The sequence below is a fragment of the Myotis daubentonii genome, chromosome 8 (assembly GCF_963259705.1).
Source record: "Myotis daubentonii chromosome 8, mMyoDau2.1, whole genome shotgun sequence".
NCBI classification, from domain to species: domain Eukaryota; kingdom Metazoa; phylum Chordata; class Mammalia; order Chiroptera; family Vespertilionidae; genus Myotis; species Myotis daubentonii.
The window spans coordinates 44,184,079-44,211,552 of NC_081847.1; the positions used below are offsets into that span (position 1 = coordinate 44,184,079).

The 27,474-nt window shown below is 38.8% G+C and overlaps 1 protein-coding gene across 1 annotated transcript; it reads right to left on the reverse strand.

Annotated features, from left to right (window-relative positions):
- Positions 1 to 1,419: 1,419 nt before the first annotated feature.
- MC4R (melanocortin 4 receptor) lies at positions 1,420 to 5,532 on the reverse strand. The gene is made up of 2 exons (XM_059706240.1): positions 3,799 to 5,532; positions 1,420 to 3,667 (listed from the first exon to the last, which is right to left on the reverse strand). The coding sequence occupies exon 1, from the start codon at positions 5,085 to 5,087 to the stop codon at positions 4,089 to 4,091; it is 999 nt and encodes a 332-aa protein (XP_059562223.1). The 5' UTR covers positions 5,088 to 5,532; the 3' UTR covers positions 1,420 to 3,667; positions 3,799 to 4,088.
- Positions 5,533 to 27,474: the final 21,942 nt, after the last annotated feature.

Consider the following 27,474-nt stretch of genomic DNA (forward strand, 5'->3'; position numbering starts at 1 on the left):
ATTGAACTTTCTGGTGAAATTTTTAATAAAGGTATCTGATGCTGCTTATCAGCCACATCTGGAGTGTATGTTCCTGACCAGTATAATTTAAATACTAATTAACCACTCTTAATGAAATTTTAAAGTGTAGATACATTCATCACAGTATTTATAATGAAGTTTTAAAAAGTTAATTCCTGCCTGGCCAGTATGGCTCAGTGGTTGAACATAAAATCAGGAGGTAAGGCTTGATTCCCCACCAGGGCACATGCCCAGGTTGTGGGCTTAATCCCCAGTAGAGGGCATTCAGGAAGCAGCCCATCAGTGATTCTCTCTCACCACTGATGTTTCTATCCCTCTCTCCTTCTCCCTTCCTCCCCCTGAAATAAAAATCCTATGTAATAAAGAGGTAATATGCAAATTGACCCTCACTCCACCACACCATCAAAAGATGGCTGCACCCACAGTGGAGGCAGGGTTCCTGTAACACAAGATGGCTGCATCCACAGTGGAGGTGGGGTTCCCATAATGAGCCATAACCAGTGATCCGCAGGGACCTGAGGCTACATGGCACCGGGCCGTGGTGGGGGACCTGAGGCTGTGCCCTCTGCCCACTGGGGCCTGAAGGGGGACCTCAGGCTGTGCCCCCCCCAGCAGAGCTTGATGGGGAACCACAGGCTGCATCCCCCGCCCCAGGCTGGGGGACGTGAGACCGCACCCTCCCCCACCTGGCAGGGCTTGACAGGGGACCTCAGGCTGTGCTCCCCCCCCAAGCAGAGCTTGATGGGGGACCACAGGCTACATCCCCCGCCCCAGGCTGGGGGATGTGAGGCTGCACGCCCCCCTACCTGGCAGGGCTTGACAGGGGACCTCAGGATGTGCCCCCCTTCCTGGCGCTGGGCCAGGGGACCTCAGGCCGCACCCCCTGCCCTGGTGTTGGGCCAGGGGACCTGAGGCTGCGCTCCCCACCGGCGGGGCTTGACAGGGGACCTGAGGCTGCGGTCCTGCCCAGCGCCGGGCCAGGGGACCTGAGGCTGTGCCCCCTGCCTGGCAGGGCTTGACGGGGGTGGGGTCGGCCAGGTCTGGATCTCTCCCAATGGGGGTGGGGCCAGCCAGGTCTGAGTCTCGTGTGATTTCTAGGTGCACGTGGGTGGGCGGGGGCTTGACTCTGGGTTCCGTGGCATACCCCAGTCTCTGATAGGAGGAAGGTTTTCATATATATTTTGCTAATCTTCTTTCATCTGACACTTCTATTATAGAGAAAGGGCAAATAGCAATATTAAAATATTTCCTCTAATTAATTCCCTTTTAATGTGCATGAATTTCATGCACCAGGCCACTAGTGTGTGTGTGTGTGTGTGTGTGTGTGTGTGTGTGTGTGTGTGTGTGTGTATTAATTCTTGTGCTTGGGTATGAGTTGAAAATGTATATTCACACAAGAAGGTTTACAGCAGTTTTATTCATAATTGCCAAAATTTGGAAACAGCCAAGATATTTTTCAGTAGGTGAATAGATAAATTACTTCTTACATCCATAGAGTAAAATAAGCACTAAACAAGCACTAAAAAGAAATAAACTACCAAATTATGAGAAGACATGGAAGAATCTTAAATGCGTGTTACCAAGTAAAGGAGGCCAATCTGAGAAGGTTATATATTGCCTGATTGTAACTGTATGACATTCTGGAAAAGGAATGGAGGTGGTGAAAGGAAGCATGGTTGTCAGGGGTTGGGGGGAAGGAGGGATAAGTAGGCAGAGCATGGAGGATTTTTAAGGAAGTGACACTATTCTGAATGATAGTATAATGGTGTCTACATGTCAGAATACCTTTGTCCAAACACATATACAATATAACACCAGAAGGTAACTCTAATGTAAATTGCGGGCTTTGGGTGATAATGACATGCTCTTCTGGTACAATCTTGGTTTTCTTGGAGAAAGAAATAACATAATAGAGGAATATTGGGAGAGCAGGAAAATGAGTAAGACATAGTGTTAGCTCTTGAAGAAACCGAAGCCTAATGTTATGTCCTGGGCATACAGGGGACCCAGCTGGTGGGACAGGACGGGGGGGGGGGTGGATGTGAACACAAAGGAGCCAATTCCCTTCCAGTGGGACAAGTGAGCTGCCTCTGAGTGGACCGGGCGGCACCTGAGATGACACTTGAAGGAGAAATAAATACACGGCAAGGGCAGCCACTGCAGAGGGTGGGGCATGCTTGTAGCTTCGTTTTTCATATTTCCAGCTCCTGAGATTTCTCACAATCATGGGTGTGGGGCAGAGGGAGTCAATGGGGGAGGAGAGGGGGCACCTGTAATACTTTCAACAATAAAGATAAATAATTAAAAGAGAATGGACAGGAAGAGTAGCAAAGACAACACTGTCTGTGTCTGGCTACAGCTTTGGGTTTTGACTGTTATGTCAGACTGTGTTAAAAATCCTCACACTTATTTTTGTGTCAAAATAATGGAATTGCAGTGAAACAAGCTTCAATACCACCTTTCATTTATAAACTTGAATGTCACCATTCTGTTTAAGTAAAGTTTTCCATGTGAATGGTGAAAGTATTTCTTGAGACTTGTTAATATGTAAATGATTTAGATTTGAATTAAGAAGTACCTTGGTATGTTATCTCTGCCTATGAGCATTTGAAGAGACTATAAATTAAATCAAAAGATAGTTTACTGGTAATTCCCAGCCTAATATATTTTCTTTCTCTTTCTTTTCAAGTACACACAAATTGGAAAGTACAGATTGTATGGCTCAATAGCCAAATCTCTGCAATTATTTTGAAGCAAAACAAGTATTTACTCTGCACCGTGTGGTTGTGGAAGGTTAACTTACTAGTATGTTGTGTTGTCTTCTGGGGTTAAGTGTCTTACTTCCTGCTCAAAATGTGTCAGCATCAGTGGTCCCCTTACTTTAGATATTCACAAATATTTCCTGAAAATACTTGTGCTATGGATTTGGCTTTTAAAGTTAAAATCCTTGATGAGTAATTGTACTCCTGTAATAAGTAAACACCAAGTCACTTCCATGTGAAAAGTGAAAGAACTCAATGCTAGCCGTGTTTTTTTAGAGATCAGAAGCCAGCTCTCAGGGCAGCACCACCTTTTCGGGACACTTCAGCAGACAATGAGTTTCTGGTTAAAGGGGCAGAAAGACCTTATTATATGTAATGATGAGTGGAAATAGGTTGGTATCAGGAAGTTTAGCTTGACCTGTAAATTCAGGTTTTCCAGAACACTGTGATCCCCGTAGCTGCTTTCTCCCCCCACTTCCCAGCCCAGATGGAAGTGCCTGAGTGGAATAGCAAACTATTTCCTTGAGAGATTAATCTCCCTGTCTTTGAGAAACACAGTTTTCTGACTCAAAATTCACTTTTTTTTTCAATAGCTGTTTTACTGTCAATTGGAACTTCATTTCTACTGTGTACAGGGAAAATGAACATGTTTTACTAAATGACTTGAAATTTCAGCTGACTTTTTTTTAATGAGGAATCATCTGTTCTTTAATATTGCCCCCTTAAATGTGAGACTCAAATCTCTACATTACATTGTTGTATATCCAGTGTAATATAAGAAACCATTGATAAGAATACATTAAATGAGGCTGTTACGACAACAAGCAAAGTGTCAAATCTTTATAAGTTACAAGAAAGAGACATTGTTAAGCTTTTAATAAGAACTTTTAAGCATAACCAATGGACATAAGACACTGGGGGATAGGGGAGGCTAGGGGACTGTCAAGGGCGGGGGGGGGGGAAAGGACACATATGTAATACCCTTTGTAATACTTTAAGCAATAAAAAAAAGAACTTTTTTTTCTTTTCTGTAAGTCCACAGTGTCTACAACCTATAATATGGATCAACATTGCACAGTCAAAGGTGTTTTCATGCAAACATTGCACAGCCAAAGAGCAACATGACATTAAAAATACAGAGACGGGGCCTTTTTGCATACCCCAAATCATAAACTTAAATTTATACAATAGATATTCTCGACCAATGCCCTCCACAGAAGAAGCTGTCACCGAAGCACACTGCTCAGGTTCTGTAAGAATGAAAAAGTCTCTTATGCATGTTTTTAGCATCTCCTCTGTCCCCATTTAATATCTGCTAGACAAGTCACAAAGACTTCCGACAGGGAGGCAACAGATGATCTCCTTGAAGGTATTCCTCAGCTCTTGGCTCCGGAGTGCATAAATGAGAGGGTCAATGATGGAATTACACATGAGCAGTATGAGATATAAGTTAAAGTGAGACATGAAGCACACACAGTATGGATTCTGGGGACAAGAGATGTAGAATATTAAGTGGAGGAAGAATGGCGCCCAGCAGACAACAAAGACCCCAATCAATATGGTCAAGGTGATCGCCCCCTTCATGTTGGCACCTTGGCGGATGGTGCCGGTGCCCGGGAGGACAGCGATCCTCTTCATGTGAAGCCTGGCCATGAGGAACATGTGGACATAGAGGGAGGCCATGAGAGCCAGCATGGTGAGGAACACGCTGATGAGGCAGATGATGACCACGCTGCTGTCCGAGTAAATGATGAACAGAATGCCCGCCACCATGCAGGCTGCCCAGATACAGCTCAGGATGATCCCCGCCCGCTTAACCGTCATGATGTTATGGTACTGGAGAGCATAAAAGATAGTAAAGTACCTGTCCACTGCGATGGCAAGCAGGCTGCAAATGGATGCGAGCAAGGAGCTACAGATGACCGAGTCAATGACATTGTCAATGTTCATGGTGAAACTCTGCGCACCCCTGTCCGTGCCGTTCAGCAGGATGATGGCAATCGTTTCTGATCCGTTCGAGACGCTCACCAGCATATCAGCCACAGCCAGGCTGCAGATGAAAAAGTACATGGGGGAATGCAGGTTCTTGTTCTTGGCTATGGCCACAATCACCAGGATATTCTCCAACAAGCTGATGGCGCCCAGAGTCACAAACACCTCAGGAGAGACGTAAAGTTGCTGGTGGCACCCTCCATCGGAGTAGTTTTTCCCCAGGGGCTCGCTGGCGTTGCTGTGCAGCCTGTGGGTGCTGAGGTTCCGGAAGTGGAGAGAGGTGTGCATTCTGTGGTGGTGAGTGGAATTCATCCTGGGTCAGTGGATTCAAATCCCCTCTCAACTGCTTCAGCTCCTGGGTCAGGTGGCCTCAGGGATTTTCTGCAGGTCTTTTTCTGTCCTTTATGAGGCTGAAAGTGGCATGCCTGTTGTGAATAACTGTCACATGCTCCACAGCTTGAAATGGAAGTTTTAGCCTCTTTCAGGTACTGCTCTCATCCCTATCCCTGTCCCTTTAAAATCTTTGGCTTCCAAGTGCTTATTCTCAGTCAAAAGAGTCTGCTGTTTGCTTTTTGTTTTTTTGTTTTTTGGTTCTCACTTTCAGTTTAACTATAGTCCTAGGCATTCAGGTCTTTTCAAAATGATTCTCCTAGGAGCTGCGGTGCCACTGGGAGACAGTGTGTGTGCACATGCCCACATCAGCTGCCTCTCAGAGGCTCCCACCAGCATTGCTCTGAGTGTTAGTAGCGGCTGCTGATTTTATGGTGTGTGGAGGAGAAAAAAATGTTCAGAGTGGCTCCTCCTCTGCTTTCGTTTGACCAATCCAAGTCCCGTGGAAGACAGATGCTGGTGATGGTCAGGGATACAAACTGCAGGCAGCTCTGAGTCAGATGCAGAAGCTGTGGGATCGGGAAGCCGGCAGGATGTGAGAGAATAAATTTCCCTTTTTAAGTTTCAAGGAAAACAACTGGGTCCCTAGAGGACATTCTTTGATATAAGAACAAGCCACCTTGAGACACCCAGGTTTATTCCTGCGTAAAAGAGAGAGACGTGTGTGTGTGTGTGTGTGTGTGTGTGTGTGTGTGTGTGTGTGTGTGTGTTTCTGAAATAGATACCCTGCTTTGTGACCAGGATATTGAATTTATTTTCCCTCTAAATTTCTTTGAATTAAGGACTCAGGCAGTAATGCTTCAATTTAAAATGCCAGAAACACAGAATATTTGAGAATACAGGAGACTGTGCTATGGATGGAAGAATGTATAGGTAGCTACAATTTATCAAAGGTTCAAGAAGGGGTTTATTTCTTATGCACTAATATCTGATATGTTTCCATCATAAAGTTTCTTTTATTATAGCTGGAAAAGTTTTATTTTCATTTACAATAGTTAAAAGCCATAGAGCATTAATGTAAACTATATTAACTCTAAACCTAGAAAGTTTACATAACTAGACAACACTCCATTTTTAAAGCTTTACTGAGTATAATTGATACACCAAATTTGCACATATGTATTGTATACATTTTAATGAGTTTGTACATGTGCATATATTCATGATACCATCATCACAATCAAGGTAGTAAGCATAGTCATCACCTCCAAAAATTTCCTTGTATTCTTTTTCATTTGTTTTGTGGCAATAACTATTACAGGCACCATACCGTGTTAACTATAGGCACCATGCTGTACAGCAGGTCTCTAGGACTAACTCATTTTTCATAACTGAAACTTTACACCCATTGGGCAACAATTCCTTCACAATGATTTTGGCAATGACTTGGATTTTACACCAAAATCAGAGGCAACAAAAGCAACAATAAACAAAGGGAATTATATCAACCTAAAAAGCTTCTTCACTAGGAAACAATCAACCTAGTGAAAAGGCAGCCTACAGAATGGGAGAAAATATTTGCAAACCATGTATCTCATCAGAGGTTAATATCCAGAATATGTAAGAGTCTCTTACAACTTAATAGCAAACACACACACAAATAAACCAATTTATAAATGGACAAAGGAACTTGAATACAGACACTCCTCCAAAGAAGACATGCAAATGACCACCAGCTATGTGAGAACATGCAGATAAAAAAAGAAAAAGGAAGAGAGAGAGAGAGAGAGAGAGAGAGAGAGAGAGAGAGAGAGAGAGAGAAAGATGTTATAGAAAAATTGGAAAATTTTTAAGGCAGCCATTCTACCTCCATAACTGAAGGCTTTGTAAATTAAATCCACACATAACTTGGCAACTTCACTTATTCAAACCAAAATGAGTGCATGCTAGGTATTTATCAGAGTTTCAAAATGCTTTGTTTAAGCTAAGTTTGAAAGATTGTGGAAAAGTTACTTTCAAATTAATTATACTTCAAGTTATGAAGTTTTACATAGTGTCTTTCTCTTGCTATGACTGTTTTTGGTTTTAGTTCTGTATTGTTTGTGGCTACTGATAACAGGGACAATAAGAGAAAACTATTTCCGGGTTAATTTTTAGTCCTCCATTATTTAGGGGAGGGCTTTCCCTTCTTTCCCTTTGTGACAAAGACAATGTGAAATATTATTCCTGACCACTGAGCTAAGTTAACATCTTCCATCCATTCCTGGAACTGGGTGAGGCCTTATGACTGAAGTCTAGCTAATGGGTTGAAATAAATGATGGGCATTCTGTTCTCTCCTCATGATTCTACACATTTCCCCTCCTGGCTGCAGAATGTCTTTGCAGCCTCTGTTATAGATGACAGAACCATATCATGGAAAGAGCCTGGGTCTCTGAACAACTCACATTCCCAAATCCCTCCGCACTCTAGTCCACCCACTAATGGAACTGTGATATGAACAAGCAATTAATGTTACTATTAAGCTGCTGAAATATTGGTGTTTACCTGTCACAGCAACTAGCATTAATTATCTTTACTTTTAAGCTTTTGAATGGAGCTACTTATAAGCAGAAAACCCATGAAAATCCTTGTTTTCCCTGATTTTGGACTCGTGTGAGTAGTGAATTACCTAATAAGTAAGCAACCGGGAAGAAATCTATTGAAATGTTTAAGTAACAGATAGTCAACTCTGTATAATCTCCCCGAGCCAACTCTTGACTTTGTCCTCTTCCTTCTCCAGGTGGCATCATTATCCCATTTGGTTAGGCTTAAAATTCAGAATATCCTTGACTTTTCCATCTCTCTCCAAAATACCTACATGCAATCTTTTATAAAACACCTTTGATTCTACCGGTGTGCCTGACTCCCCCTTTTCTCCTTGCTAGTCACTTCTCACTCTTCTTCATTACAGTCAACTTGTGTGCTAGCTACATGCATTCACACTAGAGATTTCTCCATGAGTTTTTCTGTTATCTCTGCTTGAAATGCTCTTCCCTATGTTTATGAAAGCAAAATCAACCTTATTTTGTAAAATGTATTAATAGGTATACTATAAAGGGGAGGGCAGAAGTAGGTTTGTAGTTACTTGTATGGCTATGCAGGCTATGATTGTTACAATAGCTTTACTAACTCAAAAGAATATCACAATTGCCTAGTGCACTTAGATACAATCTTGTAAATGCTCAAGAAAGAGACAAATAATATAAATAAGTAAACAAGACAAACAAAAATAAATAAATATATAATAGTACAACAATAAAGTCTTTCAAGTTCTCACAACTATAAACCTACCTTTGCCTACCCCTCTGTGTGTGCGTGCATGTGTGCGTGCATGTGTGCGTGCCTGTGTGTGTATAAAATATAATAGGTAAAATTAGTAATTTAAAACAAAACTCCCTTTCTTTTAGATTTCACAAAAAGGATTTTATTGATAGACATGATCACCCTGAAATCCCAGAGAAGCATATGCATTTAAAATCTCAAGTTTACCTTTTTGTTGTAGATTTATAAAATTTTGTCTGTATAGTTAATTATGCTGAAAAGATGACAGTTTTATTAACTCCAAGGAGGCATTTTAATTGTCTGTTATAGTTCAGTTCTCTATGAGCCAGAAGAAATGCAGCCAGCAATGTTAGACACATTAATGGTATTTTTAAAAATTTATTTCAGATTTTTTTAAATATACATAAAACTGAGTTAGATCATAATATAGTTCTCTGAACAAAATCCCTGTTTTACATTTTATAACAATAAATATGAAATATTACTAAAGAGAAGTATTTATCAAACTGTGCTACATGGAATATTATTTTTTTAGGATATGTTAATGTTATTTGCACCACAGATTAAAAATGGGGGGGCATCTTTAATACTCTCAACAATAAAATAAATTTTTTAAAAAGGAGATTCCAAGGTCAAATAATTTCAAAAAGTATTGCAAACCAACTGTCTTCTTGAAGTTTCAGCATTTACATTAGCATATAAAGTTTCTGAAATTTTTCACTAGAAAAAACATTCAACATTGCTTAGTCAACTTATTTCCTAAACTTATTTGAACATAGAAGCTACCTTCTCCCATTTTTATTTCTCAAGTACAGAGTATTCTCAGTTCTGTGATAGTGCTCATTTAGAACATGGAAATGTGCTCCAAACTTGACTGGTATATGGGGGAACATTTTGAGTGTTACACAAATTTTGTGTTTGTTTCTGCACCGTTTCCTACAGGAGAAACAATGGGGCAAACTGCACCCAGCTGGACCGAAACACATGTGGCCCACAAAGCATACACACACCAAACGTTTCCCGCTACCTCAGCTCACTGCATATGTTATGAAGCGCAACCCACCCCACTGTGGCAATGTCGCCTGAAATTTCAGATAATCCTCCCTCTACCACTTCATAAGAACTCACAGTCTGTAACCCTCTGAACTCACTTCCTCAGGCAAACTGGACACAGGTCTTTTTCTAGGTTAAGTGCCATGTTTGTTGTAGGTGTACATATTTTTAACTAGTAAATGGTATAACATTGTTCTACTGTTCCTATCTTTCTTTTTTTTTATCATGTCACCAATGAAGTCCATGGAAGCTGTGTTTCTAACCCCAGTTTTTACCTTACCGTAAGACCTATTAGTTGCATCGGATGACATTTGCACAGCACACTGATTTTCAAAATACATGTGTCACACTAGCAGAGCAACATGGTTTGGAATATACAGTTTGGGAAACATCCATGTAGAATAGTTATTCTGACTACAAAATCCTTACTTAAATACAAAGAGCCAAGGAAAGAGAGGTCTGCCTCTCTTTGAGCCAGTTTTATTTATTTATTTTTACATTTAATTTAATCCATCACTATTTATCCCCTCTTTGCCCTCCTCTATCTGCACTCCACACCCCCGACCTCCCCCCCTCCACACACACAGTTGTAAATGATAAGCGGCCTCACTCTGGTGTCTGCTTTGCAGCGGTGATGACAACTGAGTGCAGGAAACCCAGGGAAAGTAAAATCTTAACAAATTTTTGTCTAAGAAGTTGGATCATTACCTCTTCCTATCTGCTCTTTCTCTTTCTTAGGGAGTTTGGTTTCATACTGCTAAAAAGATGTCTATGTACCTACTAATAAATTGCTACTAAGAGCCCATCTACCTTTTATACTTTGGACTATTTAGAAAAGTGAACCAAAGTACAACAGCAGTTCATGTAAACCTTTTAAGTGCCAACTTAGAGGTGATGTAAAGCTGAAAAGAGCAGTCTGTCTTTGAATAACTGTCATATCCAACAAATCTTATTAAAAATGGGGATTTAAAAATTGAGGATTTGCCCAGCCAGGGTGGCTCAGTGGTTGAGTGTTGACCCATGAACCAAGAAGTCACTGGTTTGATTCCCAGTCAGGGGACATGCCTGGATTGTGGGCTTGATCGGCAGTAGGGGGCATGCAGGAGGCAACCAATCTATGTTTCTCTCTCATCAATTTTTCTATCTATCGCTCTCCCTTCCTCTCTCCTAAAATCAATAAAAACATATATATTTTTTTAAATTGAGGAATTGATAATGAAATATTCTGTATCTTCTTTAACCTCAGGAAGCAATATACTTTTGTGATATTTATTTTATGTTAGTGCCTTTTATAATTCTTTCCAAGTATTTGTTAAATTGTTAGGAGAATATGTTCTTTGGCTTAAAATGCATATAATGAAAAGTTTCTTAGAGCTAGAGTGTTTTCTCTACAGACTCAATTAGGGTGTCTTGTTGGTATGTTATTTGCTTGGAAAGATAGAATATAACGCTAATAATTATCTGGATAGACAAACTAGGGTCCAAGACATGTGGGCAGCATTGGATTCTGAGGAAATATGCTATAACCACACTTGAAATATTTCAGCTACAGACTAAACTTGCCTCCTAACCATGCCCAGGATTGCCACTTTAAAAACATACTTAATAATCTTCATGCTGTTTCCAGACATCTTTTTATTTAATATATGTATATCTCTGAAACAAACTTGATTATTGAAAAAGTCATAATGGTTGTACATCTAAAAAGAATACCCAGTTATACAGTGTCCCCAAAATTTAGTATAGTTTCAAACTACAACACTGGAAGCAGAAATGCTATAATCATACAAAAATAATATTTTGGAAGGTTAATTATTTAGATTTATCTTACACTTATTTTGGAGAATTTTGAATACAAATATTCAAGTTAAAAATTTTCAATTAACATTTTTCATCTTCAATGAGAACTAAAGCAAAAAATTAAAAACTAAATGTAATTAAAAGGTTATTTGCTTCCTCTAAAAATAGATGATAAGTTCTTTGGTCAATATTATCTTTATTTATTAAATCAGGAGATTCTATGTTTTTAGAAAAAAATGTGGCTCAAATTAATGAGAATGATTATTCAGCTCAATTTACTAGAAAATATTTAGGTTATGAATTGTTCTAATAATTTTTATCAGGTTAAAAGTTAAGACAATACAGTATCTCCTGGTATTTTTAGTTAGGTCTTGGTGGGCCCAAATAAGTGAATTTAGGCAAAGATTATAGAATTTAGAGAAAAATATGAGTCTTCTATAGGGAATAAAAAGGAGGATATACTATTTCATCCATTCCAACTATCAATTTCGCCTTAATCGGTTCATTCACTCCATTCATTCATTCATTTAATCATTCATTCTCTCACTCATTACCTACTCAGTGCCTATGAAAAGAAAAGCATTGAACTATAGTAGCTTCAGGAGAAGCTTAAGTAAAGACGTTATAGCCCTTTCTTTCAAGGTGCTCTTCTATTAGTGAGGAAGAAAACAAATAAACTAATGAAATAATGTGGGGATGCAGGGAAAGAGGCTTTTTCTGGGTTATTAAGAGAGTCCTGTGTATGGGTGGGATTACAGAAACTCCCTCAAGGAAACAATACCTACAGCAAATCTTAACCTTTAAGCAGAAATTAATCATATGAGAAAAAGAAGGGAGTTTCAGGTCCAAGGCACAACCTTAGCAATGGTATAGAGTAAGTAATAGCATGGAATGTAAGGGATATAAATCACATAAAGGTTACTGAAATATAAAATAAGAGTCAAGAAGCAGTAAGGAAAGACAGGAGGTAGATTGGCAGTAATCAGATTATAGACCTTACAGCGTCCTGAGTATGCTTAACTTTATTCTACAAATGCAGTTTAAGGTGAAATTGTTGGATGCTAGTTAAGTAAACAGAACTAGGGCAGACAATAGGAGTGAAGATAAGAGGACACTTCATATAAACATTAATATGATGAAATTAGCAATATGATGATTCCATCATATTAATATTGATGTGAAGAAAAAGGACAGGAAGGATTCAGAGATGAGTCCAGGTTTTTATCTTTGTAGACTGGAGGGTTGGAGGCACCATCACCCTACAGGGGAAGAGCCAATAAAGAAAAGATGATTAATTCAGTCTTGTACATGATAAGTTTGATGTGTCTATGGATCATTCCAAAAGATAGAGAGGTCAATAAGTTAGTTAATTATATGTATGTCTAGAAATAAAGTCTGGAATATAAATTGGGAGCCAATAGTATGGTGATTTAATAAATTGAGAGAACTAGTATGCAGATAATAAAAGCAGGTGATCACATATTCATTTGGCTGCCAGAATGTTGTTTGGATCAAGGATATCCTGATATGTCCTGAACTGTATGAAAGGAGATTACACTGTTTTCTTTTCATTGTAGCCTTACCCTCCTTTGGCTTACTATCAGTCCCTTTGGTAGTAAACAAAAGACATCCTAAGTTTTTTTTAGATTGCTGTGCTTCAAATTTAATTTTTGTCATATGTGGTAAACCCGCAATCTAACAAAGCAGTTGCATCACTTTACTTACAAATTTTCTGTCTAGTTCAATCAATGGATATAGTATAACCAAGATGATTCTAACACTAAACTCAAGTCCCTTTAACAACATTAATAACAGATTTTAGGTCTCTGGCAAATTAAATAATAGCCTTTGGCTTCACTTGTTTCTCCAACAAACAATGCCATTCAATGTGAGTTCTGTTGAAAATAGGACAACTATTTTCAACCAGTGTGCCACAAAAATTCTTAAAACATGCAATACTTAACCATTTAGTCAGGGGCACTGACCTCTTTTCCCTTAGGTTGTCAAATAAATAAATGACAACAGCCAACACAACAATAGCCATCTGGTTTGAACAAACAAAAGTCATACCTATGTTTTTATCAGATCAGCAAAAAATATATTTTTGATGTGCTGCAGAATTTTAGAATTAGTTTATGATTGCATGAGATGAAAAGGTTGAAATTGCTGCTCTAGGATATGATTTTCATTTACCTTTAAAATCTGAGAACTTCAGAAACACGTTACTCTGTAACTGGGGTGGTTATTCATAGCTCTATCTTAAGGAAATTTTCATACCAAAGATTATAATACAAGCAAGTTTTGCTTCTTTCAAAATAAAGAATATATTGAATATTTATATAGTCATTAACATTTTAACCTCTGCACACTCATTGAATTTAAAATCACTGAAAGATTTTTTAACAACAAAAAGAAATACATGGATACTCCTAAGCCATCTTTCTATTATAGCTTAATAGTCCTAGTCTTTCATTCCTCCAACATCCCTTAAAACTTTTTAGTTATATGTAACAGGAAGGACTAGATCATAGCTTCTCAGGAGTCCAAATAGCCTAATCCGGTCAAAATCCTGGTTTGATTGCTTCTCAGGATTCTAAGTAGCTTAATACCCTCAAATCCTGGTTTGATATATTCTCCACATTATAGACTTTACTTCTATTTGGATCCAATAACTTTAAATATAACCACTGATCCAGGTAACTGAAATTTAGCAAGATAACTCTATTTATGTGATCATTGATGGATTCTATCAGGATTACTTGTTTGGCACAGTTTCAAAAATGTCATTTTAATACCACAGAGGGGGTGAAATCAGTGCTTTGAATTCACCATGAGGGGGACCACACCATGATCAGAGCTTGATTATTGCTACAAGATGATATCTAACATGTATCAAAAATTACATTTTTTTCTAGACTCCTGTGCCTTTATCTATTCATCTGTCCGTCAAAAGTTCCTTAAGTACCTGCATTAGCTTGCGTGGGCTGCCAAAGCAAAGGAGCACAGGCTGTGGGACTTAAACAACAGAAATGTATTTTCTCACAATTATTGATGCTCAAAGTTCGAAATCAAGGTTTGGCAAGATTAGTTTCATTTGTTTTTTAGAGAGAGAGAGAGAGAGAGGGTGACATTAGTTAATAAGATTATATGGGTTCCAAGTGTACATTTCTACATATTGTATTGTGTGCCTACAGCTCTGACTGGGGATTAATATATAAAACATATAAAAAACTCATACACCTCAACACCAACCAAATAATCCAATTAAAAAATGGACAGAGGCCTGACCTGTGTGGCTCAGTGACTGAGCATCGACCTATGGACCAGGAGGTCATGGTTTGATTCCAGGTTGGGGCACATGCCCGGGTTGTGGGCTCAGTCTCCGTGTGGGGCATGTGGGAGGCAGCCAGTGGATGATTTACTTTTATCATTGATGTTTCTCTTTCTCTCTTCCTCTCTGAAATCAATAAAAATAAATGTTTAAAAATAAAATAAAAAATGGCAGAGGACCTGAATAGATACCTCTCCCAGGACCGGTTTCTTTTGAGACCTCTCTCCTTGACATGCAGATGGCTGTCATGTCCCTGTGTCTTTACATGTTTTCCCTCTGTGCATGTCTATAGTCTGAAATCCCCATCTTATAAGGACAGCAGCTGTATTAGATTAGGGTCCATCCCAATAACTCATTTAACTTAATCACCTCTTTAAAGTGACATTCAGATATACTGAGGGTTAGAACTTTGACATATGATTTTGAAGGGGTACAATTCAGCCCATAACAATGTCTCCCCTGTTTTTGGCACTGAACCATCTAATAGTCAAATATTTGGTTTTTAATTCAATATATTTTTGATAAGTTAGGGACTATTCTAGGTGCTAGGGATGTAGTGGAGATCAAAACAGACAGAAGTCATGTTCTCAGGATATGTGTAAAGGCTAAATAAGTTAATGATGCTCAAAACTCTCACTGCTTCATTTCATATTACATTACAAAGACACATAGTTAATATGGAAAGATTTTAAGAAAATCAGTGAGTGGTTCTAAGACTGGTGCAAATATTTTTTAAATGCTAATGAAATATGTGAATTTTGAGCAGAAGTTCAGATATTTGTGTCTGTATCTATATTTCTATAACCCAATTAAATTTTCTTATCATGAACTCTCATGTTCACTCATTATTGATAAACTTGAGAAATTTTGTATAAATGAAAAAAAAGCACATCAGGGATTTATTAGTCATTTTCATTTAAAAATTCAGTCCTATTCCAAGGTTTTCTTTCCTTCTCAGAGTTTTATCTTCTCATCTGTCGAGTCTTGGGTCTAAATTTTCTACATTTATTCAGGGAGCATGATGTGTTACAGGGGCAGAAACAGCCCTCTTTAAGCTGCACCTGGCCTGAGGCCTGTGCTGATACTGCTGCTGGTATCCTGGTCCCATCTTTTTCTGAGCTTATACAATGCTTGAAGCTCGGGCCAGCTGTGAATGGTGGTGGTGGTGGGTACGGGGTATCAGCACCCTTTATACTCCTGAATTGTCCTCTGACATCACATTGTTTGGTTGGCAGATCAGGCCAACCTTCTAACCTTTTGTTTTGTTAATCCTCACGCGAGGATATTTTTCCATTGATTTTTAGGGAGAGTGGAAGAGAGAGGGAAAGACAGAGGAAAAACATCAATGTGAGAGAAACACATCGATTGGTTGCCTCCTGCATGAGCCAAAACCAGGGCCTGGGCTGGGGAGGAGCCTGCAACCAAGGTATGTGTGCCCGTGACAGGAATCAAACTCAGGACCCTTCAGTCTGCAGGCCAATGCTCTATCCACTGAGCCAAACTGGCTAGGGCAGCCTTTCAACCTTTTGATGTGGACATGTCCTCTTCTTTGTGGAGCCACCTTCTGATAAGTAAGTAATTTACGGAAGTCCATAGTCATTTACAACTAATCATAATCACTTTGCCTAACTGGGAACCCCACTCCAAGTTTTGGGACCCTTTCTTTTCTCATTCCAGTGATACAATTTCTCTTTCTCTTCCCCTGTCTTCTGTTCATATACTTGGGAAGGGCAGTCAGTGGTTTGGTGGGGATGCTGTCGGCCTATTAGGAAGCTCTGACAGGTTGCAGGGCCCCCGGTGGTTTGAAGCTTTCTTTAGAAAGTGGAATGCTTGACTCTTTTCTGTCCCCATCATTTGGCCCAAGTTCCAGAGAAACAGGAAAAGTCCCACTCAGTCTTCTGTTCTGTGTGATTGGATTTCCTTTTAGAGGTATAATTTGACAGATTAAAAATGTATCAGAGCTTGTAGAGTTGTATCAACTCTAGAATAATTGTTCTATCAGTAGGAATATAATGTCCTCTTCATCAGAGTAAAAGGCTTATGTCTTGTGCTCAGTAATTTGAGGTTTATATCCTTGATCATGTGCCAGATATGATTTGAATAAGTCAATTTAATGATCCACAGTCTTATCATTCTTTAGGTATTTATTAACAGAGGATGAATTGTGATGGAGATTAGAAATGATAGATTGTGTAATCATTGAAACAGGAACATCTCAATTAAATTTGAAAGACTTTATCTTATTACCAAGTAGGTTTTAAGGAAAAGTTGTGTAGGCAGGTCAGATGGTGCTCTTACTTACTTTGGTCAGTATACTAGCCTGTCCTCTGGTCAGAAAATGACAGAGTAAGTTCTCCAGATACTGGTTTTATCAATAAAATTATAGCCTCATAACATTTATCCTAAGAATCTCATAGATCTTTATTGCTCAAAGAAATTCACATTCCCAGTGTCTTATGAACAGGGCAAAAATGAGTTAGCTGGAAAAGCAGAATCTAAGAATTTACTGCAAATTGAAAGCAAATCTATTTTATAACCACCAATAGAGATAGCTAGGAATATTACTTCTTTAACTCTCTGATGAAAGCACTGGTTTATATGAGAAATGAAAATACATAGCTGAAATAAGACAACCACTTTTTTGCCTTTTGATCTTATCTTATTCTGTGGAGAGAGACTAAAAATTAAAGATCACCCTACCTCCAGTATGCACTAGAAATATTAAAAAATCACCCAATTAAAATGTTCAGGATAATGCACTTAAATTACTAACCACCAATTAAAAACACATAGCTTATTTTTATTGTCATTTTTTTGGAAAGCATCTAATTGTAGTAATCGTATGTTCCCTATTAAATTTCCTGATGAATCCACATATCTCTTTGAATTTCATTACTTAAGGTAATTTTAAGGGCTTCCCCTAATGATTATCTTTCTGTAGCTTATAATAAACTTGTTTTGATCAGTGTACCCTCAATAGACTATGACAAAAATTGCTTCAGCAATTTTAATGCATGGCTCCATCCTTAAAAATTCTGTGACTTTGGGCAAGTCACAATTTATCTGAGCCTTAGTTACTCCATTTATAAATTGAGAAGGCTATATTCCTTTCCTTATGAGTTCATTGTGAGGCTCACAAATAATGCATGTGATAATCCATTTTTAATCATAGAGTACCCTATAAGTAATTGATTTTCAAATATAAATTCACTACTTTGAAGGAGCATGCAATATACTCTTAAGGAGCATGAGGTATTGTCAGAGATCTGTCCTTAAGCTATGACAAACCAGAAGGTGCATGTGAACCAGACCTTGCTCTTTTCCATGACATTTTGAGGGATATTTGGTCTCTAGACTAATTCTTTTCACAATTAAGATAATAGATCAACACATTTGTCTATGATGAAAAATGAAGTGACTTGTTTCTCAATCATATATTAAATCCCATCAATGTAGATAATAAACCCGAATGCTTATGCCTTAAAGCTAGATTTTAAATTTCTTTTTAACCTTTTTTTAAATAATTTTTATTTCTTAAAGTATTACAAAGAGTATTACATATGTCTCCTTTCCCCCCCCCCCCCTTGACATTCCCCTGGCCCCTACCCCCCCACCCCCCGGTGTCTTGTGTCCATTGGTTAATCTTATATGCATGCATATAAGTCCTTCGGTTGATCTCTTAATCCCCCCCCCCAAACCCTCCCCAGGCTTCCCACTGTAATTTGACAGTCTGTTCAATGCTGCTCTGCCTCTGCATCTACCCCTGTTAATCAGTCTACACTGGTCCCCATTATCTGTCCCAACCTCACTGGAGCAGTCCCAACCTCACTGGGGCCGTCTCAGCCTCACGGGGGCCATTTCAACCTCACCGGGGCCGTCCCTACCTCACTAGGCCGTTTCAACCTCACCGGGACCATGCCGACCTCACCGGGGTCGATTCAACCTCACCGGGGCAGTCTCAAACTCACCAGGGCTGTCTCGGTCTTTCTGGGGGCATCCCAACCTCACCAGGGCTGTCTCAATCTTTCTGGGGGCATCCCGACCTCACCAGGGCTGCCCTGGCCTCACTGGGGCCATATTGTCCTCACCAGGGCCATCCCGGCCTCACTGGGGCTGTATAGTCCTCACTGGGGCCAACCCAGCCTCACCAGGGCCGTCTCGACCTTCTTTTTAACCTTAATAATTGATTCATATTGCTATCTTATCACTTATTTAATGATGAGTTAATAAAAGAAGATAAACCACATTCTAGCTCTATAAAAATCAGTCTTTTTCTTTATAAAGTCTTACACTTATAATAAATTGAGTATACTATTTTATCTTGTGTTTAGAAAATTTATTCTTAAAAATCATGTTACTAAAGACAACACTGCCAAATGGAGTGTTTATAATGAAATAAAATAAAAATGGTAAGAAAATAATATTTTCTATAATTAGATTATATTTTTTATTTTATTTTAATTTGCATTCAATATTACTCTGCATTAGTCTCAGGTGTACAGCATAGTGGTTAGACAATCATAAACTTCACAAAATGTTCTCTGGATATTTCCAGTACCCACCTGGCATCATACATCGTTATTCAATACTAGGGGCCCAGTGCATGAATTTGTGCACCTTGAAAGGAACCATGGACCGCGAGGCTGTGGTAGGCACAGGGGCAGGTCTGGGTCCATCCTCTGTGCCTGTGTCCGGCCCCTCCCGTCACGGCCCCCAGTCCCATCTCCCACTGCCTCTGCTCCTACGCACTGACGGTGCCGGCCCCACTTGCACCCACTGACAGTGTGAAGCAACTGAGGCTGGTGCCAGCAGCGGGCGCAAGTGGGGCCTGCGCCGTCAGCTGGTGCAAGCAGTGGCTGCTGCCCCGATCACTCTTCAGGAGCAGAGGGAGGTGGAGAAGCCCTCAGGGGCGATCAGAGCCAGCAGCCACTGCTCACACCCGCTGATGGCGCTGAGTGATTGGAATCAGCGCTGGCACTGGTAGCAAGTGTGAGTGGTGGCTCTGGCTCCAGCGCCAGCTGCAGGTGCAAGCAGGGCTGGCACTGGCAGTGGGTGTGAGCAGCAGCTCTGGCAATGGTTGCAGGTGTGAGTGGGGCCAGCACCAGGAGCAGTTGCAAGCGCTGGGCAGGACCACGGCACATGGGAGCAAAGAATTTTCAGTAACCACCAAAAGGCTCTCCCTGATGACAGCAACCGGCGCCCCACCTTGGTCTGGCACCCCCACTCACCCGCTCCAACATCTCACCGCAGTCAACACCTGCCATGTTTCATACACGCTCCCCTGGTGGTCAGCGCACATCATAGCGACCGGTTGTTTGGTTGTTCCAGTTGTTCCACCATTCAGTCTATTTGCATATTAGCCTTTTATTATATAGGATTATTGACTATATGACATATGCTGCGCTTTCCATCCCTGTGACTGTTTTGTAACTACCAATTTGTACTTCTCAATCCCTTTACCTTCTTCACACAGTCCCCTTCCCTCTGGCAATCATTATTCTGTTCTCTCTGCCTGTAAGTCTATTTCTGTTTTGTTTGCTCATTTATTTATTCTTTAGATTCCACATATAAGTGAAATTATGTGGTCTTTGTCTGACTTATTTCACTTGGCGTAATACCCTCTAGGCCCAACCATGCTGTTGCAAATGGTAAGATTTCAAGGAGAATAATCTTTTAGACAAAATATCAGGGAAAAGAAAGATTCTTAATGCATATCAACCTTTTCATTATCAACTTATAAAAATAGTATAATTGAAAGGACATAGAATTCAGATATCCTCATTGTGAGTTCACAATTTTTAATAGGCTATTTTTAGAGCATAAATTTATTTTTTATAAAAAATATATTCTTAAGAGTGTGCCATCATCAATCACCAACAGGAGGTATTAAGAATTTGTTTCATGTGGCATTGCAACAGGTGCCTAAAAATGAGTTACTTGATATTTTCTTACTTTTGACTGTGACATAAATTTTAGAACTTACAAGGACAAGGAAATTTGAAACAATCAAAACCATTACTTGGCGTCTCCAATAGAATATTGAATGATTTAGAGTGTAGCCTTCTGGGTTATCTGACTAATCTATGAGGATCTAACCTTTTATTGCCTTCATGCTATATTACAACCTTGTAAGTTGCAGATGAATGACAGCATGGAAAATAACTGTTATTTATAGCCATGCAGGTAATTCTGTCAGATATACAGATATTCAATATGCTTCCCTTCCTTATGGAAGAAGTTGGTTTTGAGTCCACTGGCAATTTCATTTCAATACTCCTGATCTATACATGCCTGTTCTTTGGATTCTCCTTTGAACTGGTTTTAAGAATTGCCTGATTTCCTCATTAATATTGTTAGTAAGTTCTTTAGCAGATGTTTTATATTTTCACGAAGGTCATTACTTTACCTTTATTTGAAAATTCTCCTTTGACACAAGATACAAAAATAATTTGATCATATTGTACTCCGCTTATTATCTCAACAACTTAATGATCTTATGTCAGGATTTTAAATGACTCTTAATAGTTTTCTATAAAACATTAAACAATAATTATTATATCTGCCCCTGGTCTGTTTCAGCTTTGTACAGTGAAACAGAATAGTGTAGGGGTGAGGAAACGCTGCCAGAATTCTAGTTCAGCCACTTGAAATCTAAGTTCAGAACTACTAGTATAAGCAATCCATAGTACATAGTAAATATTCTGTGGGTGTTAGCTTTTGATGATCATTAATTTCTGTGAGCAAACCCTAGTTCTCTGCCTCATTTGAAATGAATAAGAACCTCTTCAGTATTCTAGTCACTTGAGTTTAGAGGCTTTGTAGTTTGTCTATGTCGCTTTCCTGATGCACTGTCTCAGAACAGAACAAACAATAGTATATTTCATAAACGTACAGTAGAAAATTCAGAAGTGTCCAACCTCATAGTAGATAAAAATGATAATAGCTTAGAGGGAAAAAATTGTCTTTATTCTGTTTGATTTTTTCTACAGGACATTGTTGAAAAGAAAAAAAACCCAGTGCTTTTAAATATTGACTTTGGGACCAAATGTTATTTAGTTCATTTTGTATATTTAATTTTAATGAGAAACTTGGGTATCACTTATATGTAAGTTTTAAGAAAATTCAATCAATTGATAAAATATTCATCAAAATAATATATTTTCACCAATTGTCACAGTGTCTGGGACCTATTATGACCTTAATAAATAATCACTAATGAGTGAATGGCCTGTAGGTCAGTGTAACTACTGTGTATGTGCCTGAGCCTATGACATGTTCTGGAGATAGGAAGAATACATAATCCCTGTCTATGGGCCACAGTTCAAGGAGAAAGAAAAATGGGAAAGGTAAACAAGCACAGTTCAAAGTAACTTGTGACATAACAGAGATTTGGACTTGTTCAGTAAGATCACAATAGAACGCAACTGCCTGGAGGTGATAGAGAAGGTTAGGAAATGATTTTAAAAAGAGGGTGGTTTAGTGGAGTGTTAAAAGATATGTGAAACTTTACCAGTGTGCAAGGGCAGAGGGGATGTTTTGAATAGAGAATAATTCATTACAGAAAAGAATTAATAATAAACTTTGGATGTAGAAAGCCTGTAGGCTCTGGAGAGCTTCGTGTACCATACTAAAGAGTTTGAACTTTGACTCACTGGTAAAACTGAAATATTTAAACAAGATGTTTTATAAAGATCACTCTGGCTGTGGAGTAGGCATGAGTCCTGGAATTGTGTGACTGCTCAGAAGTGTAATGGACTATTCTAATCCTCAAATCATATAGGTTTCAATTAGAGCAGCCAGAGCAGGGATGAAATAGCATTTTGCTATTTCAAAAGGATTTGGATGCTAGAATGGATAGAATTAAACAAGGCAAGTAAACTCTTGTTTTGAGTAAGACTCTTGAGTGATTCTGAGATTTCTGATTCAGGCAACTAAGTGGATGGAGGTGAAAAATAAACCAAAGAGGGAAAATTTGGCATGGAAGTCGGATGGGAACAAGGTTGGGTACAGGTGGAAAACACAATGTATAAGATTGGGTTGCAGAAGAGAGATCAAGCTGGAATAGTCAAACAATATAGGCAGCTGGAGAAGGAATGTGTTTAGACAAGACTGTCCATGGGAAACAAGATGAGTAAATGCAAAAGTCTGCAAAAGGCTAAAGTGACAGGAAAAGGATTAGGAAGAGATGGCACTTTGAGATAAAAGTCATAAGATTGACAAAAGGTCAAAAGCATTGAAGAAATCAAATTAGAGGAGAACAGCCAAGTGTTGATGATGCTGTGCTTACAGGTGACGAGCAAGAAGACTATGGGGGAGGAGGCCAAGTGCTATGGGCTGAGTGAATGGGAATGCTCAGGTGTAGGCAGGAGATGACACCTTTCAGAAGTTTGGCCGAGATGGAAAGACAAGGGGACACTGAAGCTTTGGTAACGATCTCTAACTAATCCCTTGGATCCAGCCTATCGAGAGATTAATCCTATTTCTTGATAATTTAGTAACACAAATGAATACATTTTCTCTTGGTTTTAGTCTCAGTGAAGCATGTGTAGTTCTCACTGAGTAAAGTGGGGATTGGTAGAGATAAAAAGGCAATACAAGTAGGGGCAAGAATAAGGACAGCATGTTTATGGGACAAGAAGGAGAAATAACAGCAATCCATACAGAAGCCATTTGAAGACCCAGGGAGGGTCCATATTATAGAGGATCTTGCAAAAGAGGCAAAACTTCATAGGAACAGGATATTTGTCTATTTTTTTTCACTCAATAGGCATTCAACAAATACCTGTGGAATGAACGAAGATGGGATCTGGTGTGTTTGGGCACAGGGAGTGGGGCAGTAATTTTACTTTGTTAGAAGTGTGGTGATGAAACTTTTAGCTTCAGTATGCTGAATGTAGGATCACTATATGAAAGCCCAGTGAAAACATATAGTGGGCAGGTGGAAAATTAATCTTAGGTGAGAAAACATACATGGAGAAGAAAGGTGAATTCAAATGTAGAGGGGAACCTACCAAGTTAGAAGTTGAGTTGCCAGATTTACCAAATTATAAGATGGAGCACACTTTTAAATATGAATTTCAGATAGACCATGAATAATTTTTAGCATGAGTATGCCCCATGCAATAGTTCACAGCCCCAGCTAGGAAATATAAAGAGAGAAGGAGGAATAGATCCTCAACATTGATAAACCCACCCTGCAGTGCCTGCAGTACTGGGTTTAGGAATTCGCCTTTATCAGTTCCAAAAGTTCATCACTCAGAGATAAGGAATGGAGGTTACAGGAGAATTGAGGCAATTTTTCTGTAAAAGGCTGTTTTGAAATAAGGGGAGATGAAAGTACAATTATTATCTGTCATGTTTAGAGGAAACAAATTATTTCAAGGGTTTTGAAACAACAAAAATCTGTCAACAGATTTTCTACGTTAACAGGAAAAATTCTATTCTAGGGAGATTTGAGCAAAAGAAGGTCAATAATTTAATTTTAAGAAACATTGCCTTTTGCTAAAACCCTTTGTCTTCAGTCTTTTTTCATTGTTTTATTGCTTAAAATATTACAGAGTATTATATATGTCTCCTTTTTTACCCCACCCTTGACAATCCCCTGGCTTCCCATACCCCCCAGTGTCTTATGTCCATTAGTTATGCATATATGCATGCATACAAGTCCTTCGGTTGATCTCTTAACCCTCCCCTCCTGCTACTGCCCCCCAACCCTCCCCGGCCTTCTCGCTGTATTTGGACAGTTTGTTCGAGGCAGCTCTGCCTCTGTATCTATTTTTGTTCATAAGTTTATAATGGTCTTTATTATCCATAAATGAGTGAGATCATGTGGTATTTTTCCTTCATTGACTGGCTTATTTCACTTAGCATAATGCTCTCCAGATCCATCCATGCTGTTGCAAATGGTAAGAGTTCCTTCTTTTTTACAACAGCATAGTATTCCATCGTGTAGATGTACCACTGTTTTCTAATCCATTCATCTACTGATGGGCACTTAGGCTGTTTCCAGATCTTAGCAATGGTGAATTGTGCTGCTATGAACATAGGGGTGCACATATCCTTTCTGATTGGTGTTTCTGGTTTCTTGGGATATATTCCTAGAAGTGGGATCACAGGGTCAAATGGGAGTTCCATTTTTAGTTTTTTGAGGAAACTCCATACTGTCTTCCATAGTGGCTGCACCAGTCTGCATTCCCACCAGCAGTGCACGAGTGTTCCTTCTTCTCCACATCCTCTCCAGCACTTGTCGTTTGTTGATTTGTTGACAGGTGTGAGATGGTACCTCATTGTTGTTTTGATTTGCATCTCTCAGATGATTAGTGACTTTGAGCATGTTTTCATATGTCTGTTGGCTTTCTGAATGTCCTCTTTTGAAAGGTGTCTATTTAGGTCATTTGCCCATTTTTTTGATTGGATTGTTTATCTTCCTTTTGTTAAGTTGTATGAGTTCCCTATAAATGTTGGAGATTAAATCCTTATCGATGATAACATTGGCAAATATGTTCTCCCATGCAATGGGCTTTCTTGTCGTTTGGTTGATGGTTTCTTTTGCTGTGCAGAAGCTTTTTATTTTTGATGTAGTCCCATTTGTTTATTTTCTCTTTAGTTTCAAGTGCCCTAGGAGCTGTATCAGTGAAGAAATTGCTTCAGCATATGTCTGAGATTTTGTTGCCTTTGGATTCTTCTAGTATTTTTATGGTTTCCCATCGTATATTTAAGTCCTTTATCCATTTTCAGTTTATTTTTGTGTATGGTGTAAGTTGATGGTCTAGTTTCATTTTCTTGCATGTATCTGTCCAATTTTCCCAACACCATTTATTGAAGAGACTATCTTGACTCCATTGTATGTTCTTGCCTCCTTTGTCAATCATTAGTTGACCATATTGGATCAGGCCGATTTCTGGCCTCTCTATTCTATTCCATTGATCTATATGTCTGTTCTTGTGCCAGTACAAGGCAGTTTTGAGAACAGTGGCTTTGTAATACAGCTTGATATCTGGTATTGAGATCCCACCTACTTGTTCTTTCTCAGGATTGCTGCAGCTATTCGGGGTCTTTTTTTATTCCAGATGTATTTTTGGAAAATTCATACTAGGTCTGTGAAATATGCCATTGGTATTTTAATGGGAAGTGCATTGAATTTATAGATTACTTTGGGTAGTAAGGACATTTTAATGATGTTGATTCTACCAATCCAAGAACATGGTATGTTCTTCCATCTGTTTATGTTTTCCTCTATCTCTTTTTTCAACGTCCTGTAGTTTTCTGAGTGGAGGTCTTTTACCTCTTTAGTTAAGTTTATTCCTAGGTAGCTTAATTTTTTTGGTGCGATGGTAAATGGGATTGTTTTTTCAGTCTCTCTTTCTGTAAGTTCACTATTGGTGTATAGAAATGCCATAGATTTCTTGGCATTAATTTTGTATCCTGCTACATTGCCGAATTCATTTATTAAGTCTAATAGTTTTTTGATGGAGTCTTTAGGGTTTTGTATGTATAATGTCATCTGCAAATAAGGACAGTTTTACTTCTTCTTTTCCAATTGGATGCCTTTTATTTCTTCTTCTTGTTTAATTGCAATGGCTAATACTTCCAGTACTATGTTGAACAGGAGTGGTGAGAGTGAGCATCCCTGTCTTGTTCCTGTTCTTAGGGGAAATGGTGTTAGTTTTTGTCCATTGAGTATGATGTTGGCTGTGGGTTTGTCATATATGGCTTTTATTATGTTGAGGTATAATCCTTCTATTCCCACCTTGCTGAGAGTTTTTATCAAAAATGGGTGTTGAATTTTGTCAAACGCTTTTTCTGCATCAATTGATATGACTATGTGGTTTTTTTCTTTCAATTTGTTTAAGTGATGTATCACGTTTATTGATTTGCGGATATTGTAACTTCCTTGAATCCCTGGGATAAATCCTACTTGGTCATGGTGTATTATCTTTCTGATGTACTGCTGGATCTGATTTGCTAAGATTTTGTTGAGGATTTTGGCATCTATGTTCATGAGGGATATTGGCCTGTAATTCTCTTTCATTGTGTTGTCTTTACCTGGTTTTGGTATTAGGGTGATGCTGGCTTCATAGAATGAGCTTGGAAGTGTTCCTTCCTCTTGGATTTTTTGTAGTAGTCTGAGGAGGATAGGTTTTAGTTCTTCCTTGAATGTTTGGTAAAACTTCCCTGTGAAGCCATCTGGTCCTGGGCTTTTGTTTGCTGGAAGCTTTTTGATGACTGTTTCAATTTCTTCAATAGTTATTGGCCTATTGAGATTTTTAGATTCTTCCTGATTGAGTTTTGGAATGTTGTTTTTTTTTCTAGGAATATGTCCATTTCTCCCAGGTTGCCTAGTTTGTTGGAGTAGAGTTGTTCATAGTATTTTTTAACAATCATTTGTATTTCTGTGGGGTCTGTTGTTATTTTGCCTTTATCATTTCTGATTTTATTTATTTGGGTCCTCTCTCTTTGCTTCTTGGTGAGCCTGGCTAGAGGTTCATCAATCTTGTTTATCCTTTCAAAGAACCAGCTCTTGGTTTCATTGATTTTATGTATTGTGTTTTTTGTTTGTTTGTTTGTTTTTGGTCTCTATGTCATTTATTTCTGCTCTAATCTTTATTATCTCCTTCCTTCTGCTCATTCTGGGCTTTTTTTGTTGCTCTCTTTCTAATTCGTTGAGTTTTAGAGTTAGATGATTTACTACCATTTTTTCTTGTTTTTTGAGATAGGCCTGTAGAACTATAACTTCCCTCTTGGGACTGCTTTCATTGTGTCCCATAGGTTTTGGATTGTTGTGTTTTCATTGTCATTAGTTTCCAGGATGTTTTTGATTTCTTCTTTGATCTCATTGGTAACGCAATCAATATTTTATAACA